The sequence below is a fragment of the Chelon labrosus genome (assembly GCF_963514085.1).
Source record: "Chelon labrosus genome assembly, chromosome: 16".
NCBI lineage: Eukaryota > Metazoa > Chordata > Actinopteri > Mugiliformes > Mugilidae > Chelon > Chelon labrosus.
This window is the reverse complement of record NC_140349.1, coordinates 21656709-21678206: the sequence shown is the minus strand read 5'-3', so window position 1 is coordinate 21678206 and position 21498 is coordinate 21656709. Positions and strand designations below refer to the sequence as shown.

General features: G+C 39.8%; 1 protein-coding gene across 4 annotated transcripts in view; it reads right to left on the bottom strand.

The window, feature by feature from the left end:
- trappc9 (trafficking protein particle complex subunit 9) overlaps positions 1-21498 on the bottom strand; it is a 213790-nt gene that overhangs the window by 163974 nt on the left and 28318 nt on the right. For all 4 annotated transcript variants that reach the window (XM_084563278.1, XM_084563281.1, XM_084563280.1 and 1 more), the window contains 5 exons: positions 20695-20821; positions 17391-17536; positions 9101-9186; positions 1662-1788; positions 1353-1485 (listed from right to left, as the gene is read on the bottom strand). In XM_084563278.1, coding sequence (XP_084419404.1) covers positions 1353-1485; positions 1662-1788; positions 9101-9186; positions 17391-17536; positions 20695-20821 — 619 coding nt within the window. The remainder of the gene's footprint in view (positions 1-1352; positions 1486-1661; positions 1789-9100; positions 9187-17390; positions 17537-20694; positions 20822-21498) is intronic.

Below are 21498 nucleotides of genomic sequence, written 5' to 3'. Positions count from 1 at the left end.
GCAGTTGTCATTACCATCATTAACAGTGGAAGCTAAATCCATTTCCAAATATCCATTTAATGGTATTGATTTTGCAAAAGTCATCATGTCTCTAGTAATTTATTGATTGGAAAAGCAAATGTGGCAAATGCCATCATTTTATATTCACATACTTTTAGAAATATTTTTATGTTCTTGAATAAGAGTGGTGGTTGTGACCTGAGTTTTAAGTAAGCGTGCCATTGCATACTATTAGAGTTTCAGAACTAGTTATTTGATTGCAATGCAATTTTATTAATTTTTTTCATGTGTCCTACATATACAGAAGGACTTGTGGGTGAAAATGCGAGTGAAAAGTGCCAGGGAGACTACTGAAACGTTTACCTTTTGTTCTTGTTATGAAATTATGAAACTATCCAAGAATAGTGACACATTGCTCATTGTACTTCAGCACAGTGGACATAAAATAAAACAATGAGTGCCGGGTTAAAGTGCTGACTTTCAGCTTTAGGGCGTTCACATCAATTGTGGGTGAACAGAGTGGGACTCTTTGCCCTATTATATTTTTATGACTGAACAGAAGAATGTTCTTGCCGGTAGAGTCAGTCACGTGTCCTCAGTTCAACTGAGCATGCATTTAACAGGTCGAAGGGCAGAATGAAGCCAACAAGGTCCTTAAATCTTCTCAAGTAGGGAGAAAACACAACTAACCTGTAGCAGGTGTAGCACCTGTGCTACTGTATGTCAGAAACACATCAGCTTGATAATCAGTCCATATTTCAAGAGCAGGACAGCGACAGCGAGTCAGTGTGGCTCGTCTACTCCAGCTAATAATTGCATCAAAATTCATAGGCTGCTGTAACCTGCGTTATATAAAGACTAGACTAACTAGGCTAACATATAACGTAGCTGTCAGAGTTGTGCTATTTCTTGCTAGCATGCTGTTAGTATAGTAAAAGTATAATATTTCAGCAGTGATTTGCTTACCTAGAGAAAGTAAAAGTAAAAATTAAGAAAGTAAAAGTAGATTTCCTGATAGTATACCGCTGAAGTGGGGTTACTGCACCAGCTTTATGGTGGGAGACTGAGGGAACTATATAATTTGCATGTATTTTTCCACAGGATAAATAAAGTATCTGTCTATCTATCTATCTATCTATCTATCTATCTATCTATCTATCTATCTGGCCTCTGAATATTCTCAGTTATAGTATATCTAAGTATACCATGAGACTCTCACCAGCCTGTTTGAAACTAAAGAAACCTTTTGATTGAAAGTTAAAATGAACGAACTCAAGCAAGTCCAGCTGATTTGTTTTACATATTACATATTACAAATACAGTACTTAACAAAACAAGAATAGTTTTCCGACCTTGGTAGTGATGTGCTGAGCTGGAGGCGAGGAAGAGAGGGAATGACCTCCACCAAACAGCCACTAGTCTTCACACTAGGAAGGCCCTCTAGTAGGCAATCACTGGTCACACCAAACACTGACGTGTGGTAACCTGGGTTTAGATGGAAAACAGATGAATTGTTAAAGTCCCGTGAATAAAAAGGTTTGTAGTCATCAATGTCGGTCATTAAAAAAAATGTTTGAGTGTATGCAACAAAACACAAGTAATTAGACCATCTCATTATTATGTAAAACATCTGAAATGAAGTAACTTTGAGCTGGACCGACCATTGACGGTGATGTTGCCAGCTGTACGTGGGACGCCAACCAGAGTGACGGGGTACAGGCCAGACTCGGCAGGCAGGGACAGCGCAGCAGGCAGAGATTCAAACTCCACTCCAGAGGTCAGCAAACCCTGAATGCAACACAGAATAGGAGGGTGAATGATTATCATACGCAACAGAAGCAAAACTAAAGCAGGCTTTCATCAAAAACAGAAGTGACAGTACCACTGAATCAAAACTGACTGCAAAACCTCAACAAAAATATTCTTCATCTTTTGACACTGTGTGCGTCCCATGTTCACACGCCATCCACTTGTTTTCCCTCTCAAAAAGCAGAGAGAACTGCAGCTGCCTGATTCCCCAATACCAATTCTGTGTGAAGTATCTCTCAAGCTGATCCATCATCTTAATCTACCCATGATGCCTTGAAGATTAAATCTCCATCAGCACGGGAGGGCTATTTCCATTGGAGAAAATCATTCTCTCTGGGAAATAGCCACTTCAGCGGTGTATGAGAGGTGACTGAAAATAAGCAGCACCGATGACAACACTGAAAGAAGAGGGATCGGAAAGGTTTCAAATTCAGCAGTTCAAATTCCCTCTGGGTTTTCATCACCCTGTGCCAGCGGATTTGTAGCAAAATATTGCACTAGCCATCCACAGGGTAATTTTGAGCCCTTAAATAAAAGTGTCTGAACTGATTTTGATTCAACTCAGAAATGCCACTTAGAAATGAATTGCGCAAAGAAAAATTGACTTCAACCTGACTCCTTTAGTTTTTTATGTGGTTTTTATTGGTTATGATGACACCGTTTTCACCAAGAGATTTGAAGCACAGCCAGATAATAAGACACAATGTTCCTTTCATGTCATATTTCTAAATAATGTAGATACATTTCTGAAGACAGTATTATTAATATTCATAGGAAGGACAGCAGAACCTTGTGAAAGTTTTAACAGGAGAAAACACAACTTGCGTCATAAACTAAAATAATCCTCCAAGACAGTCTTCATACCTGGAAAGTCCTAAAGGAGAACATCAAGAGTTTTATTGATGCCTTATTGTGTCACTGCCATCACCACCAAGTACAATAATAAAGGGCAAAAGCAATGTATTGACCAGGACTTGCAAATACATTGGGATGAAATAGAATGGGGCCCATGCACATGCTCCTTAGATGTGTTAACATGTGTAGAAGCTCTGAAATAGGCAGTGGGAAACACTGCAAATTGACTTTCTTGAAGTTTCTTGAAGACATTTCACCTTTCATCCAAAAGGATTCTTCTTGTTCCGAATAGAGTAGTGAGAGGTTAAACTATAGAAAGTCCAGTTGCTTTTGTTTTAACGCTTGTGATTCAGCAGTGATGCAGAGAGCTCTGGCATAAAAACGCGGGGTCTTCCTGTAAAAAACCTGAATCAGACTCTACTTTTGACGGACTGCAACACGATTCCATTCCTTATCAGGCAAATTCTGCCTGGTGGGCTGCTTAGCAGTAAACATGAACCACAGCTGATGGTGATGGTGATGGGAATGTCATTAGAGTTTGCAGGGATTTGGTCATAAACCAAGATGCCTGATGTTAGCACTAGATGAAAAGTCATTAAGTGTAAAGTAATATTCAGAGGTTCAATCCATTCAGTTGTTGAGCTATGGACCAAAGTGGTGAAACCATCTGACATTAAAGGCACGCTCTAGCTAGAAAAATTGTCATTTGCAACTTGACTAATGAAAAGGATTTTAAACTCTGCGGGGTCCAGGATGCATGTTTCTGATCTGTTGTTATTGTGTTTATCATTTCTCCTTCTTATGTCTTTCCACCATCCTTTACCCCAACTGCTTACAGCAGATGCACATATGCACACCTAATCTGGTCCTATCTCATTTATTTCTGTTTCATTTTTCCTCCTGTTAAGTTCTTTGCTTGAGGGTGAAAGGCTGAGCTTCTCTCTGTAAGACCTTGATTTTAGTGCATAAAGTTCCCTGTAGTGACTTGCTGCTTTAAAGTTTGCGCGCCCCTTCAGAATGTTCTATATTTCTACATAAAAATCCTAAAAGAAGACAAAGAGAACCCAATCAAACTCTGTGAGTTGCAAAGGTATTAACTTTTTTCCCAGTATCCCCTTGTACAGTAATAAGAGCAACTAAACATTTCTGGTAACTGCTAATCAGTCTTCTATCATTAACACAACTGAAATATAATGCCTTTGTCAATTTGCAAGCAGGTTATATCCTCTATGCCTCATTTGTAGTCAGAAAATCTTGCATGTGACTTTAAAGTTGTCTTCAACGTGCCGAATCATACCCCCTCTGTTCAACTGTATTTAAACTCCCAGTACACGCTGCCCTGTGCAACAAGGCAGACAGAGGTGACGTAATGACTGCATCAATCCCGAACAGCAGACACTACCTCACTAGAGAGAAGGCTGCCTAAGAGCTGAGCCTCTGAGGTGCCACGGCTGTGATTTAGGCGCTTCCTTGCCCTCACATCAGGACATTATTTGCCTTCATTGGATGGCAGAAGTATCAGCGTTAACCTATCGGAAACAGTTCATTTGCATTTTGCCTTGAAAAGGTTAATTAGGTTGTTCCCCGACAATAACGATTAAAGCATGTGCAAAGTGAATGTATTGTTTGAGCTGGTGTACACTGACTTCCATCTCGTACGCAGTTAACCTTTTGTTTTATAATGTTATAATTGTATGATTATTATTTATGATTATAATTGCTTGATCGTAGCATAATTGATATTGATTGAAATAAAAGCTAATTGCACATCTGTTAGCAACCAAAAAAAAACACCTAGCAGAGAAGGCCGGAGAAAACGAGAAACAGACTCCTAATTCAGACGTTACACTTTGACTCAAAACACTACACATTTTTAACAGTTTCTAAAACATACAATAAATTTAGATTTCATATTTTCGACATCCGAAAAAGCTTAAACAAGGGCAATTTGTGCTCGCAGTTATCCCAAAGTTGCTTCTTGACAGGATGACAGAAGCGTCTGACAGTCATCATTCTATAAATGAAAAGGTGGGAGGTTGAGGTTGTAGTAAAAAGCACCACTTTAATAGAAAATCAATAAAGCACAAAGCAAAGCTGGGTATTAGAGCTGAAGCCGTGTGGTGACTGAGAAGGAGGGTCTGTCTTGCCAAGCTGTAGGATCACCTTGGTGAGTGAAGAACGAAAAGTGACCTTGCGAGTGTTTGTTTCAGGGGGCTGGTTTATGTGCGGTGGATGGATGGTAGTTGGGGCCTTCCGGCAGTCAGTTTGTCTGGGGCACAGAGGAGCTCTTGGCAGCGTACGTCACCCTGTCTGTCACTACCTGCATGACTCTACAACCCCACCTGACGGTTCCAGCTGCCGTGGAGCTGTGAAGGGCTCCAGCTTCCATCTGTGACCTGATCGATTCAGCTCTAGGTGTACCGAGTTGATGGCGCCCTCATCTCTATTTGACCTTGCCTTCGTGATTGTTTCAACAAAAAATTGTCAAACTGGCATCAGTATTACACTCCAAATTCTGAAAACTCTGTTTAGTCTGAAAAAGCTTTTCTTTTCTATGTTGTTTATGGCATTACTGGACCAAGTAGCTTAAGTAATGTTGATACAAAGAGTTGTTTCACAGTGTTTGGGGTGCATTTAAATATATTTATTGATTGATAGGTCTGATTTGCACCATAGAGGCACGACTACAACTGCTGCTGAATTCATAAACTACTCTCTTGAAGCTAACTCTAGTTTATTCTGAATTTCAGTCAAGGGTCCAGAGTGCAACCGGACAAAGTGCAAAGGACAACCGTTGTTCCATGGAGCACTGGAGCTCATTCTTCTTCTATGCTAGATGCAACACTGACCAAGAGTTTTTCTTTCTTTCTTTTTTTCTAAATGGCTGTAACAAAGTTTTAGCTGGCGCTTGAAGGTCGTAATAATGCTAACCCGACCTCTGACAATAGTAGTGCTTGGCTGTACATGCAGCAGTAGTACCCTTTTTCTGAAACGTGAAAAGCTGGTGGAGATTAGACATTGGCTTCAAACCAGCCCCTGAGCTGCCTCGTAGAATAAGGGGCAAATGTGACCTGCAGCTACCTGGCCAAAATTGTTCCTGAGACTTTGTGATGTTAATTTATCACCTGACCAACAATTTTGTAATTTTCCAAGAAAAAAAGTTAAATATTTCAGCTTTTTGCTTAATATCACTGTGTTTTTGGCACAGTCTTCACCTCATTTACTTGCCTGCCCATCAGGTAAGTGACGTACAACACATACAGTATTTATCAAGTATTACACGTGTATTGATTTCTTTTTTTGTCATTTACTTTTTATTGGTTTTTGATTTTACATGTAAACAAACAAACAAACCAAACAATCAACATGAAGACCTATAGACGAGTACAAAAGTATCAAGGGGAAAGTAAAAGCGTACACAAGGGGACTGGTAGACACCTCCAGACGAGGAGGTGAGAGAGAAATAAAAATAAAAATAAAAAATAAAAAATTTGAATACGTAAAAGTATTCTGATGGTCCAGTCTGAGATTACCTGAAGTCCGGTCTTATGGTAGAGACATATGTAATCCATTTTTGCCAATTATCAATAAATACCTCTTTTTGTGTTCTTAAATTAAAAGTAATTCTTTCCATTACAAAGATGCTGTAAACAGTATCAATCCATTCATCTACGCTAGGTGCCTCCCTTTTCAGCCATTTCTTTGTTATTGATTTCTTACAAGCCACCAGTAATATTCTCAGCAAATATTTATCTTTGTTCCTCCACTCCAGTTCCTCTAGATCCACCAAATATAACAATTTGAAGCAAAAAGTTATTCTTGTTGAAAACACAGTCTCCAGAAATTGATGTACGTGCAACCAAAATGGGGTCACAACAGGGCAACACCAGAATATATGGTAGTGATTCGCCTCTTTGCTTCCACAACCTCTCCAGCATTCTGTCTGACTGGAGTATGATCTCTTTTGATATGGAGTACAGAAATAGCGGATGACATTTTTCCATGTATATTCTCTCCAAAGTGGAGAATTTGTTGTTTTCCATTGTTGTTTAAAAATTTCCCTCCAGTTCTCCTGAGAAATTATAATGTTGCCTTCAGTTTCCCATCTTGATTTTACATTAGATGTATTTTCTTTGTTAAAAGATTGAAGACTTGTGTATAATTTTGAAATTATCTTGTTATAAGGTTCATCTTTATATGCTTTTACAAATATCTGTAGAATATCATTTTCAGGTTCACAATTTTTTATAATTTTTTTCCCGACATAGTCTCTTAACTGTAGGTACCTGAAGAGGTCTTGGTTCTGTAGACCAAATTTATCCTTAAGATCTTGGAAACTTCTTACCGTACCTTTACTTATTAGTGAAAAGTATGTTGTAAGTCCTAAGGAGGTCCATTCCTTGAATCTATGGTCATGTTGACTAGGTGTAAATTGGGGGTCATAAGCAAACCATTTTAAGATTTCGAATGTCTTTTTTAAATTGAATTGTTTTAATACATCACCCAAAAGCTTTAATGAATTAGTGATCCATGGATTATCTTGATCAGTAAGGTATTTGTGTAGTGATGGATCCCCAATCAACGCAGTGACTGGAAATCCTTTTCCCATTGTTTGTTCAATATTTTTCCATCTGGCCTTGTAACTAGGAGTACACCAGCCTATTAAAGGCCTAAGTTGGGCTGCATTGTAATAGTCTTTCAGAACAGGAAGGGCTAGTCCTCCTTTTTCTTTTGAAAGCTGGAGTATCTTATATCGTATCCTGGGTTTTTTCCCAGCCCATATGTATCTAGAAATTAATCTATCCCATTCTTGAAATTGTTTTTCTGGTGCTTCTAAGGGCAATGACTGAAAAAGGTATAAAACTCTTGGCAGGACATTCATCTTGATGGATTCAATACGTGAGCTAAGGCTTAGATATGGTATCAGGCTCCATCTATGAATATCCTCCCTGATTTCCTTAATAAGAGGTTTATAATTGATTTCTGCTATTCTTGACAGATCTTTAGGGATATGAATTCCTAAGTATTTTATAGATTTTTCATCCCAATTTAGCTGATATTCCTGACGGAGATCAGTAGGGGGGTTGTAGTTGAAACTAAGGATCTGTGTTTTTTGAACATTTGTGTATTGATTTCTAAATAATGGTTAGTTGGATCAAAGATAATGTGTTAAGGTTTTCCAGCTCTCAGTAAACATCATCCTCTTTTAAAAGGGTTTAGTTTTTCCACTTCTTAATCTTTCAATGTTGAAAGTCAACAGCAGTACAGTGTATCTGGAGGCATCAAACCCTTTTCTCCATCACGCCCATGCTTTGCGATCTACTGGGATGATATTAGTCAGCCACAACTTCGTCTCACTTGAGCTTTAACAGAAATTCAGAGACACCTGGCTGGTGATAACTCCTCCAGTTTAAACACTCACCAGATGTTCTGAACTGGAGGCTGCCTCCATTTCCCGTGTTTGGAACAGCGTGTGCAGCTATCTGACGGCGCAGGGCGGCTAAATCAACCAGCATGACCCGTCCGAGTCTATTTGGCATCAGCTCCGAGACAGCCGCTACAATTAAGAGGCCACTGTTTCGGCTCACATCCTGTCACAAAACTTTCACAGTGATTTGTTCTCGACTTTCCGAATAATTAAAGGCAACATCCTTTTTGACAGGTAGTACACTGTGTGCAATTCTGTGTTCCGCTGCTATCTAGCAGCTGAAAGTAGGCCTTTCCCTGCTGGCCTTTTATTGAGCCTCATGATTGCTTTGCATTTCAAGGCTGTCCCACATCACTGCATTCATAAACAGACACAGCAGTGAGCGAGAAGAAAAGCAATTTATTTGTTAATATTTTGCACCCTTGACCCCGATAAAGTGGCTCAACTGGTGTGCATGTGTATGTGTCTGAAAGAGAGTGGTAAGGGAATGACAGAGTGCATAAATTAGAACGGATGTGGAAGTGTAGGTATGAGCTTCAGCGGGAGCTTCTTTAATAAGGAGACGTTCTGAACTTAAAAAGCTATTAAACACTATGAGTAAATTAGGCTCCCTGACGTGTGACGTTTTCTTTTACAAGTTTACTTTGCACAGAAAAGAAGAGTGAATGGGTCTTGTGTTTACCTCAATGCAGAAACAATCTGTTCTGACAAAATGGTGCGTGAAACACTAAAAGTAATGGCATCTCACCCACTGGAGATGTTTTCTTACCGTCAGGACGGTGAAGAGTTTGACTCGCCATTTCATCCAATCATTACAGTATTAAACTGTCAAAAAAAAAAGCTTTTAAGGCACCTTGATTAGGCAATCAATCCCCCTACCTCTTGATGTGTTGCAAATCTTAGGTGGCTACAGGGGGGCGGTTTGTATTGCCGCTGTAAGTAAACCATGTCAGCAATCTCCTGTTTTTACAAGGCCGTGCTTCGGTATTTAGACTGAATTTCACCTACCATGTTCTCCACGCGAAGTTCATACGGCATGGGGTTGTACACCATCAGCTGCACTTCACAAACATCTCCTTGTACCCACTGGAAGTCTAGGAAAGGACATGCACATGAACACATTAGAATAAGATATTAGCGCTATTAAAATGCATTTGCAATTAATGAGCTGAGGGAAACACACCATACGGCTACGCTGCTGTCAAAGACCAAAGGCATCAGTCACTGATAATGCAATTTTCAAAAAAATGTCAAATCAAATCTTAATGAATAATTATAAATTAATTTAGAGTCAAACTAGATAATCAGTGAGCCTGTAAGCTCATCCATTCTATGCTACACTTCAGTTAAACTGCACCCAGCTTCTTTAAAGCAATAGTTCAATGTTGCGGGATTTGGGGAAATCTGCTTTCTGGAAACAGCCAGCAGCCATGTGCTTTACTTAGCATAAATGCCCAAAGCAGAGGAAAACAGCAAACATGACCTCATCAAATGTAAAAATGACCAGCAACCCTCAATTTCCGTAATTAACATATTAAACATTCACTAAACTTTTGCACATACAGCAACGGGAAACTGACAACTTGCAGTAATTGCATGGTTGAAAGCGTTCTACTTTCATGCATAGCTTACAAACACAAAACATTAGAATGATATGGAGCTTGTCCACTTTATATCTTCTCTCTTACATAAACAACTGTGCCACACTATTTCTTTTATGAACAAGTATTTTGGATGTTCAAACCAAGCAGGGACATATTAGCTCCTGGCGGGGTGTCTCTACAGGGAAACTGAGACAAAGTTCTGACACACCCTCAACATTACGCACTTGCAAACAGTTTTGTGATTGCTGTGAGCAGAGTATTCCACCTCTATGGTCCATGTACAGGTGTTCTGTACACAAACAACATGATCATTTTGACTGAGCATCTAGGCTAGTACTCATAGGTTTGCGGGTAACATGTTCTCACTGCCCCCTGTGGGAACCTCTGTAACCCGTCTCAGATGGGTTGATCTGTTCCGGAACAGAGCGCAATTACGGTGTTCACACCAGCCCAAATGAACCAACGTAGAGGGTAAACGCCCCAGGTTTTAGAACAACACACTCCCCTAAGACATGGGGTCCCCACATATCAGACTCAGAGCAGTAACTTCCTGGAGTTTCCAGGCTAACGCTTGGGAAGTTGGCGCAGCCTCCTGTGAAATAATCTGTTACACCACCCCAAATAAAACTACAACCAGCCATTTTACAGTTTTGCTTTTGCATAGATTAAAGGTGAACTACACACACTTTTTCTTTAGCAGTGTGGTGACCTTCGACTTGGATTTAAACGTTAATTTGGCCCCTCAGCAAGATTGGCAAGACATGGTCTGTGACAGACAGTAACAATAACTGGCAACGGCTCCCTTGTGCACAAACAACAGAACAAGCTCTTGTAGTATAGCAGATGTGCAACACGAGTACACAAAAAAGACTCTCTCAAAGGGTCATACATATGCTTCTATGTCAAAGCTACACAAGAAAACTCGTGTTTCCTGTGGATGAGATCCTGACAGTAGCATCTCATGGCTGGTTATCTCTAGCTCTGCATCACTGTCGATGCAACCAAGCAGTGTCCAGTCAGCCTACCCTGACCTTCCACAGTCACAGTTCATGCTTCCTACAGGTGTTGCTCCCTCATTCCGAAGAATTTAATTTAATTAAACAAACACCAAGCCTAAGAAACCAACATCAGCGCCCGACCACGCTAAGGGGTTGCATTGGTGAGGTGTGTTGATAGTGGGACCAGTAACACAAATGAAACGTTACTATGTTAAGTTGTCAGCACAAAAATCATTCTATTGATTGCGATCATACACATTTGACTGCAATGTAGAAAAGTAAACACGCTGCAGTACATGGTGTGAATGTACATTTAGAAGACAAGAAGTCCCAATAATCTGAACTGACGCAGGAGCCGTTAGACGCCTGAGAGAAATTCCAATAGGTCATCGTCATTTCATAGAAGGAGATTTATTGTGCTGTTTTGATGGGCTAGCAGCAGGGGTAATGAGATCAAATTTTATTAGGACTTAATTAAAAAGACTCCAGAGAAAAACCTGCCACTGCATTATTAGTTCTGTATTCAATACAATATTCAAAGGTCCAAATATTTAAGATAGGTTCAGAAAAACGCTGGATTTTCTGAGAGAAAATAGGTATTCCTTTAAGAAAAAAAAGGAAGTCTGCACAGTGCTATCAGTCATTTCTGAATGAGACATTGAAAGGTTTTGTTATAAGCAGCAGCTATTTTAGTCCCACTGTAGGCCCATCTCCATTTTGAAAAGCAACACATTCTACTCCATTTGGACAGTCCATTGCTGTATGCAGACTTGCAAAGAACCACCTGAAAATCTTACCTCAGACCCTGGCAGGAAAAAGAATTTATGGAGGCAAACTGGAGCCATGCACCTTGGGAAATTAAGCCAGTCAAAAAAAAGATATCTATAATATAAATGTCTGCAAAGACCCACACAACCCCAGGTGTAGCTCGCAGGCATGCTCTCATAGCCACCCAATTAAGTGTGAAATACACCTCAGAAAATAGAAAAACAAAGTGGACTGCTGCCATCTTATTTGTGCGTCCTCTATCCTGAATTCTCAAGTGGCTATTGATATTCAGCGCAGATCTCCAAAGGCTTCAGCTCTTTGAAACTTCTTTGTACAACGCAATAATGAATGTTCTTAGTCAATGCATCTCTGCATGGCTGTTCATTAAATACTGCCTGCGTTTGCTTCCTTAAAGGGCAAATTATTTTTTGTCAAACGGTCTCATGTGCAGCAAAAATCATATTCTATTGACCGGAGACAGAACTGAAGATGTTTACTGGTGTTACTGCGTCCTGCAGAGAAGTATTCTATAAAACTCTCTGCAACATTAATCTTTCTCACTGAATAATATATGCACACTATGCCTGGGTATTGAAGCAAAATTCATGCATGTGAAATGAAGGAACCCCAGAGCTGGAGAATACATTGAAGCGTTGGTTATGATAGAGATGTTTTTCTGCAGGACACTTCGTTCTTACAGTGAAAAGGAGAATTTGAATATCTAAATAGACAAAAAACGGAAATGTTTTTCTTGTTTGAGAGACAGAGATGTTACAGGGTAGTGACAGATTGATTGTTAAAGTTCAATATGTTTGTGTATATACTGTATACACACTGACGCAACACAGTGTAGCATTTGTAGAATATTTTTCTATGCAACCTTTAATCTTTTGTAGGCTTAGTATGAATGAGTAAGTTGTGATGCAACACTGTTGTAGATCTGAGCACTGACTAAGATAAGAGGAATGTCTTTGCCACTATATAGAAACCTAAAAAAACAAAGCTGACTGGGAGACAAAACATGCTGAGAACAGGAAATGTGACACTATACCACAATTAAGAGCAATGATGTATTAATAGGTACTTTGGTCAAATGGGAGTATTTGTCCACTGCTAAAACAGGCCCAGTCTGACCAAGGACTATGTTCTAACAGACCTTAAATGGAAAACTGGACACTGTTTCAACCTAGAGTGGTGACAGTGATGAATGTGTTTCTTTCAGTCAACAAGCTCTATTGAATGGATATATTAGACTGAGGTCGAGAGACTTGGCTAGTCATGCTGCTTCTACTGTATGTGTAGAATCACTCCCCTGCTATATGTCTCTAAAATGTGTGGACAAGCCCTACACTGCTAACTCACTGTGGATGTAAACAGCCCTAAGCACCCTTAAAGCTGAAGACAGCACTTTAACCTCACAGTTATTGTCTTACTTCAAATCCAATATACTGGAGCACAGAGCCAAAACAATACCAGATATGTCACTGTCCAAACACTTGCAGGCCACACTGTGTCCCAGCTTTCTGCTCTGTCCCTGTGCTCATGCTCCATCGTAACGGATAGCCACATCACAGTGAATGGATAGCCATAGACAGTCCCTAAAACCGAGTCTCAGAGCAATTATACACACACAAAACAATCTCCCATTAGAGGACCCTGTGTTTAATGGTCGAACATCAATCTGATTCATACGACTCTGTGTCCACACACTTCAAATTCCAGATCCTAATAAAGAATAATTAGGACTTCTCCCCATTAGTCTCCCTGTGGCATAAAGGTTTACAGCTGTGGCACATATCACAGAATAACTATCCCTATAGTGGAAATTTCACTGCAACTCCAAAAATTGTATTTTCTGATTAGAAGTTTCAAGCTGTGTTGGAAAGCTTTTTCTCACTTGAAACTTTGCTTTAGAAATTCAAAATGGTAAACTTATACACCAATCACACATAACATAATGACCACCTTCCTAATATTGTGTAGGTCTTCCTTGTGCCTCCAAAACAGTTGTGACTCCTCAGCGAATGGACATAGGCCTCCTGGGGGTGTCCTGTGGTGTCTGGCAAGACAATGTTGTTAGTGGGGGCCTTTGGGTCCTATGGGTTGAGGGGAGAGGTGTCTGTGGATCAGGCTTGTTCCATTGTTCATGTTTTTTTTTTTTAGTTGTTCCTAAACAGTTTTTGTGTGTGTGTTTGTGTCAGGCTGCATCCTGCTGGGGTGGGAGTGTCTGGTCTAAGTAACATCCACATGAACATTGAATTGTCACAAGATGGTCAGTGTTATTTACTTCACCTGTCAGTAGTTTTAATGTTGCTGCTGATCGGTGTAATTGATTGTTTTGGATCAATAAAGACGGAAGACATGGAGGAAAGGTTAACTGACGAGGTTCAGCGATACAAACATCTGTATGACTTGACTTGAAATTTCAAAAGTTTGGGTGGCATCTGGGTGGCGTTGTTACATAGTGAGCCAGACTGACTAGCGCACAAGTATAAATGGCTTGCACCGGTGTAGGCTAGGTGCGTAGGTTACGGTGTCTAGTCCCACAGAGACAGAAACTTCACTTTAGTGCTACTCAAAGTTCTTTACAGCATTTCTCATTCACCCACTGATACACACACCAGTGGCGGAAGTTGCAAAGCAAGGTGTTCGCCCAACATTGGCAGCAACCTCAGGTTCAGTGCTTTGCCCAGACTCTTTGGCCAGCCTTTGGTTGGCCAGGGTTTGACAGTTACACAAGCCTGGTTTCCAACAGCTTCTTTTGGTTGTGTGGTAAATTTATGAGTGTGGCTTATACAGATTGCATGCTTTTGTAGTTTTTGTTGCTGTGACAAATAAACATTGGACTTGGAATGCAAATTATTTTACAAATTATTACAGGCTTCAATGTTAACTTATTCAAAATCACAAAAAAAATAGATGGAAGGCACTGTGTATTATTCAGACTACCAAAATAAGCTACAACAATTAGAGTCTAGGAAGATTTTGTAACACAGTTAACAAATACCAGTCTCTGAAAAAATTTTGAATGTCTGACACTTAAAATCATTTCAAATGAGTTGGAGTTGCTAGCTGTTCTTTGTTAAGAAAAAATAATATATACCCTGGCACAAAAGTCATAAACTTCTGCTTCAAAGAGCCAGACTTGGACCTCAAAGAAGAGCAAAGTGAAAGAGATGAAGGGGGTCGTGATACTGCTGACTTAGCATTGGCAACATGATGTGTACAAACGGAAGACCAAAATGCCAGCCAAATGCACTGTGGGCAGCCATGGTCACTTTCTCACTGCCACCTCAAATGATAAATTAGACTTACATTTTATGGCCTAGCGTCTCGAATCACAGAAAACAGCAAAATGGATTTACTCCAGGCCGACTATAAATAGGCTGCAGTTTTTCATGCACCACATTACCAGTGAGGAGAGCAGTGATTGACTCCAGCGTATTGCCTTGAGCCTGTTGCTGCTGCTTACATACCAAGTGATGAATATGCTGTTCGTTTCTCAGGCAGTTAGGACATTTATGAGAAGGAGTCATTAATTCTAAACTGGACTAGACTTTGTTTACAAGGACAACGTGCACTCTCCCAATTAAAGATTTGATCTATGTTTTGTGCTGCTAATTTGTCTATGTAATGAGAGACTACAGAAGAAAAAAAACACTAAAATACTGCAACTGTTTTCAAGATGAGCTCATGTACACCCAACATTTGCACTTACATCGATCAGCCACAACATTATGGCCACTGACAGGAGAAGTGAATGACATTGACCATCTTGTGACAATCCAATGTTCTGTTGGGAAACTTTTGGACCTGACATTCATGTGGATGTTACTTAGACATGTACCATCCACCTAGACCAGACCAGACACCCCCAGCCCATAGCAGTGACACTCCTTGAATGGCAGCAGCCATCCCCAGCAGGATGCAGCCTGACACAGACACACACACAAAAACTGTTTAGGAACAACTATAAACAAATGAAGAACAGCACAAGGTGTTGACCTGGCCTCCAAATTCACTAGATCCCAAACTGATCAAGTATCTGTGGGAGGAGGCCCGTGCCCTCAACCCATAGGACCCAAAGGCCCCCACTAACAACATTCTGTTGCCAGACACCACAGGACACCCTCAGAAGGCCCATGTCCATTCTCTGATGAGTCACAGCTGTTTTGGAAGCACAAGGGAGACCTACACAATATTAGGAAGGTGGTCATAATGTTATGCTATGTTATCTGTGTTTTTGAAGGCTTGATCTTAGCATTCATCCCATTGACCAGCTCCTGCCTAAAATTTAGAAACACTTCATGATTTAAAGAAATAAAATTTGATTTGATGAGGTAAATAGAATGATATGTAAATTTCAGACTTTACAGACGTTCCATGTACAATAGTTGAAGGCCCATCATTAGACAGATGACAGCAGAAAATTGTAAAATTAGTGGTCTGCTCATGTGTTCATTTAGTTTGACAAGATAAGCCTGGAGAGGGGAGACTGCACTTACAGAAGCAGACGTCCAGCAAAAGTCCGCATTCTATCATCCCCATAAAAATGACGTAACAGAGTGCAATGAGTTTAAAATGAGAACATAGTACAATCTAAGATGACGGTGACAGTACAGACCTGGAACAATGTCAACAGATACAAGATGTCTCAAGGTCTTTATGAAAATCTCTATCCAGAATCGTCCACCTAAGTATATGACATCATCTACTGCATTTAACCTAAGCCATAATTTCTAGGGCAGGGGTGCTCATTACGTCGATCGCGATCGACCGGTAGATCGCGAAGGTAGTGTGGGTAGATCGCATTCCATGGAAAAACCTTTTTTAAGATGTCAGTCTAAAACATTTATCCATTGCAACTCCAAAACAAACAGCAAGACAAACGTTCATCTTTATTCATTTTTACTTTATATTTGCAACATACCCTCAGTTCAGCGGCACACATCCACAGCCACGCACAACTTCAACAACAACTCAAGACTACTGTCTTTCTTAAAGAGACAGCGCTATTTTTCTAAAGGTGCAGTGCACCAATTTTTCATGATAAAAATAAAAACAAAGATGGATAGAGCTTTTAACACTGTAGCAATTAATATGACAATTAATGTGACTATATATACACATGGGCAGATCACATTGACTTGGTCATTGCAAAAGTAGCTCGCAAGTCAAAAAAGTGTGGGCACCCCTGTTCTAGGGTCTTCTATTCCACCGACTTCTGTCCCACTGACCGAGGAACATGGTTATAGTTCCTATAACCATTCAGGAGAGTATGTCCTTATTTGTGTCTGAACTGCAGGAACTAAGAATCATTGAAGCTATCAGAACGTTTTTAGGGTCGTTACTTTTCCAAACCAAGAGTACACTTTAGTGATATGTATGTTGATTGGTGGAACACATGAATTCAAAATCAACAACCGCAGCTTTAAAAAAAAGTGCAAACACTGGTAAAGTGTTAACCGTAAAAAAATGGAACAAAACATAGAGAGACAAACAAACAGCGAAGTCCAGGCTTTATCAGAGCTATATGCAATGTTGTTTTACGTTGTAAAGAACTACGTAACGTTGCTATACCAGCCACCAGCTGGCAGACATAACATCACTTATTTGCACCCACTGGCAACACAAATAGAAATACAAATAAGAGGTATGTAATTCTCAGGGGAACTGCCCAGTGGGTAGTTACTCTCAGAGAGTTCCCAGTTTTTGCTTTAGCAAGATACCTTTTAGAGTCCAACTTTAAATCGAACTAATTTCATTCCCAGCAGCACCATTAATACATTAACTAGAGTAATCCAAATCTAAATATGATGGTGACATTAACTCTAAATACTGAAAAAAAATTCCTATTGGGACAGGCCTACACAATCAACGATAGTATGATTGTATAGACACTAAACACACCAGAAACATTTGACTTACCAATTTTCTTACAACGCTCCTCTCCTCTGTTATGCATGATGATTGGCGAGTAGATGAAGGGGCTGGCAGTCGACATATTCTGTCCCAGCAGGCCTTTCACTTTGTGGGGCCGCAGGCTGACAGGCAGATTCAGGAGCTTCACTGATCTACGTTTGGGAATTATAAAAACAATGTCATGTCATTTTTCACAAGTCTTTGACAGCTCACAAAAGTAGACACTGCAAACTCATTTCAAAACAGCCGTGAAATACTCTACAAAGTGAGTTAGTCACAACGGTTTATGTAGTTCAATCCAAGTGTTTGTGATGAATAGTCGTAATTATGACGCTACACAGCAAGAGATTTATAATACTGCTATTTGTTAAAGGTTACAAGTTCAGCAAGACCAATAAAGAACAAAAGTACAGGCACTTCGAGAAAGTGTGTACTCCACACTTTTAGAGACCAGAGGCCTAATATTTCATTCCCCTGCTTTCTAGTAGATAAAGACTCCTGCACATCAGAAAGTTAATGTTGCCTACTATGGCAAACACTTCATGATATAATAAAAGGCTTTATGTTTTGCCACTAATGACGACTATGACCAAAGAGTTGATGAGAACTTAAGAAAAGGGTAGAATTTAAACTGCTTCACTGGCAATACATGGTTTCTTTTGGTTTGTTTCCAGCTCTGCAGCACTCCACACCACACCAAGCTATTACTGCAGTATATGCAAAATAACTTATTTATCTCATTAATTTTACACTCAAAAGGTTCTCTACTAGGACTTCAAAGAAATCTGACGCAACATTTTTTCTGCCCACACCTTGTAGACTTCAAAGTTTGCAAAGTCCACAATACAAATGCACAATAGCAGAGCAGAGTTTTCGGAGAAGGATGCGGTCTGGGGTTTAAAAGATGAAGCCAGCACAGAAGTGCAAAAAAACTGCAGTTGTTTAACTAGCCACTCAAGGCTTGCTGGAAAAGAAATCCATCCTTATAGACACAAACGTTAAAATGCCCAACTTTACAAGAGAATTAAACACGTTTATTGCTACCTGGTACAAAAACAAACAAAACAGTTTGGTCTCTATAACTATATTCCCCATTCATGACATCTGTGTAGGGTGAATATTTTAATATAACCAGCCTATTTGAATTGTATTAAAGACAGTATGCATAGTTAATGATCTCATCTTTAAATAACACGCTACTTCCGTCCTGAAGTTTCTAGCTTTCTGTCTAGGTATCACATGCCCCCCCTCAGCTTTCCAACAGTTTTCCTTATTTTTGGGATAGCTAGGCTTTCAGCAGAGTGAGAGTGTGCTCCATCAATACACTCGCTCGACAGTTCATTAGGTACACTAATCCTGCACTAACTTTTCACAAAGCTCCACGAAGGTTATGGTATTCAGCATTTGATTCAAATAACTGAGAGCTGTTGATTCAACTGTGTTTTCATTTTGGAGACTGGACTGGACAGTACTTTTGTATCGTATTGGGTTTCTGTTATTTTAATAACACCAATTTTAGGCAGTGGGCTAGGCTAAATAACAGAAACCCTTATGATTAATTCAATCTAGTTTAACAGCACCACAAACTACATCCTCCAAAATGGTCATCCAGTTAATTTATTGACACCTTTCTGACAATATTTCAACATGAACTGAACATCGAATAATGGCATGAAGGGGAATTTAGTGCAGGGCTTCGGAATGCATTAGTTTTCACTAGTGTACTTAATAAACTGGCAAGTAACCATATTGTCACATTTTCTTGACAACCATGGAGTCAGATCCTTCTCTTTTTTTTTAATTTTTCCACTTGTTAATCTGAATGAAGGTGGCTGCCTACATAATATAAACATTTTGGTACCATTGTCTTAAAAATTCAACCACGCCTGTGACTTTTATGGTGAGATCGGCGTGTTTTTTTATGGTGTTAAACAGCATAATTTGCAGCTACCCCCCGTGTGATTTCACACCGAAAACAAATAATGATAGTATCAGCCATCTCAGTCTCGTGTGTTGACTTTATTTGTTTGCCATCCAAAGTACTGGCTCACAAACACGGACGTTATATTAATTACCACAAACAAACTGTTTCATTAGAGGTAAGAGGTAAGAACAGCTTTTGGTGATAAAGCTTACAAGTTACAATAAAGAATGTCAACATGAGATTCTTTCTTAACTGAACTATACTGCTAATGTGTCAGTGCTGCTCTCCGATATGACAGCATCCAATGCAAGCAATTCGCTACATACGGAAAGAGAGAGAGTTTAAATTTCAACAACTGTTTAGGTGCAACAGTAACATACATTTAATTTTAAATTTTGCAGCGGCTAAAACTAAGGCCGTGTTCAGACCTGGTATTAACATACATCCAGGGCGATCCAATCACAAGTGACCAGCTATGAGTACCCCTAGCATTAAGACCGGATCTCAGTTTTGCACTCTATTTGCAAGTAACACGTAGGCGACATTATTTGTGACTCACTACAAGATGCAAACAACTGCTGTTTCTAATGGATTGCTGCTACTGTTGTTTCAGAACAATGAACAGCCGTGCTTGTGCGCGTGCAAGGACATGGCAATATGGTAGAAACTGCGGGACTTATGGGCCAGGCTGGTGTTAGCTATTTTAAAGACCAACACAAAGGTCAGATTATAACTCAAACCCTGGAAGCATCTATACGCATGCTGCTGTGCTGTTTGCAGGCACGAAAGAAAAATCTCCGGTAAACAAGGTAAATAAAAACACCGGTTAGGTTAACATCTACTGAGCATACTTCAGTGTGAACACATGGCTTATTAAACGCACATCGGTGCACTTTTTAATGAGGAAACTGTTCACAGCGCACTTGTAGTTAAGAATTTCATTTGTAAATTCTTGTTTGGATTTATTCCCTAATTAGCAAGTTAACTGCTACTGTACAATGACAATGGATATTAAAAGGCTCTCTGCTAATGAAAAGACTAAACTGCTCCATAATTGCACTTGGGTGTTTTTTTCCTGAATGTATGAGGCATAGTCATCTAATGCAGGATGATGTAAGTTAAGTCGGCGTTCGTTAATGTTACCCAGGAAGCTTTGGGTGCTTCACACTACGACAGATCAGATCTCAATTGTCTCCTCAGAGTGTTCACACCTGTTAGGTAGCTGTATATTTGTGATTCCATCACTTGGTATACAAGGTAATACCAGGTCTGAACACGAATTCTTAGCATTTCCATTTTTCATGGTTCAGTTGTTCATCAGCAATGGCTAAAAAAACATCATGTGTTAATAGCATAATTACTCAATAGCTCACACTCCTGTCTTACCGGACAATGGGGAGCTTCGAAAAGGGCACCGGGGGCAGCTTCAGGCCGTCAGGAAGGGTGATGACCTCCATTCCACCTGGACACTTGGAGGTGTAGTTCTCCAGACTCTGCGTTACCTCTTTCTTCTCTGTAAATGTAAGAGGATATAACAGCAGGAAAATCAATGATCGTGAGCACGTAAGGAATAGGAATCTATACACATAACTACCCGAGCAACAATTACGCCATAAAAACAACTGCCTTTACAGTTCCCAACACAACACTCAGATAATCTAAGCACCATTACCACTGTAGAAGATTCATCTTTGTGTGTGATATAAATTAACCAGACTTTAATGATCTCTCTCTCCCTCTCTCTCCCTCTCAGAAATAAGAGCCCCAGCCTTCAAGTAAAATTCTACCTTTTATTGAATCATCAATACCGTTTGAGAGAACATTACTGTTCACCCAGCCATAGAATTTGCTTTGCCACTGCAGGTTTCGAGAGTGTCCATAAGTGAAGAGGGACATTTTCTTGCAAAGACTTTATATAGATCTATAACCCTTTGTACGGATAAATTATCTCGTATGACAGCGGGCTTTTTGTCCTAAGGAGAAATGCATAATGTTTCTTCACTTTATAGCCCACTCAATAGGAAGTGCTCACAGTTTATCTGAATAAACACTGGAAAATAAACTATATTCGTTTTCCTTATTCCAAAAGATGTTTGTAACAAGCAGCTGTCCAATGTATACAGTACACGTGACTCCTGCTGCTTGTTTTAACAGCAGAAATGATGAATGCATTGTCAATATCTCCAGCCT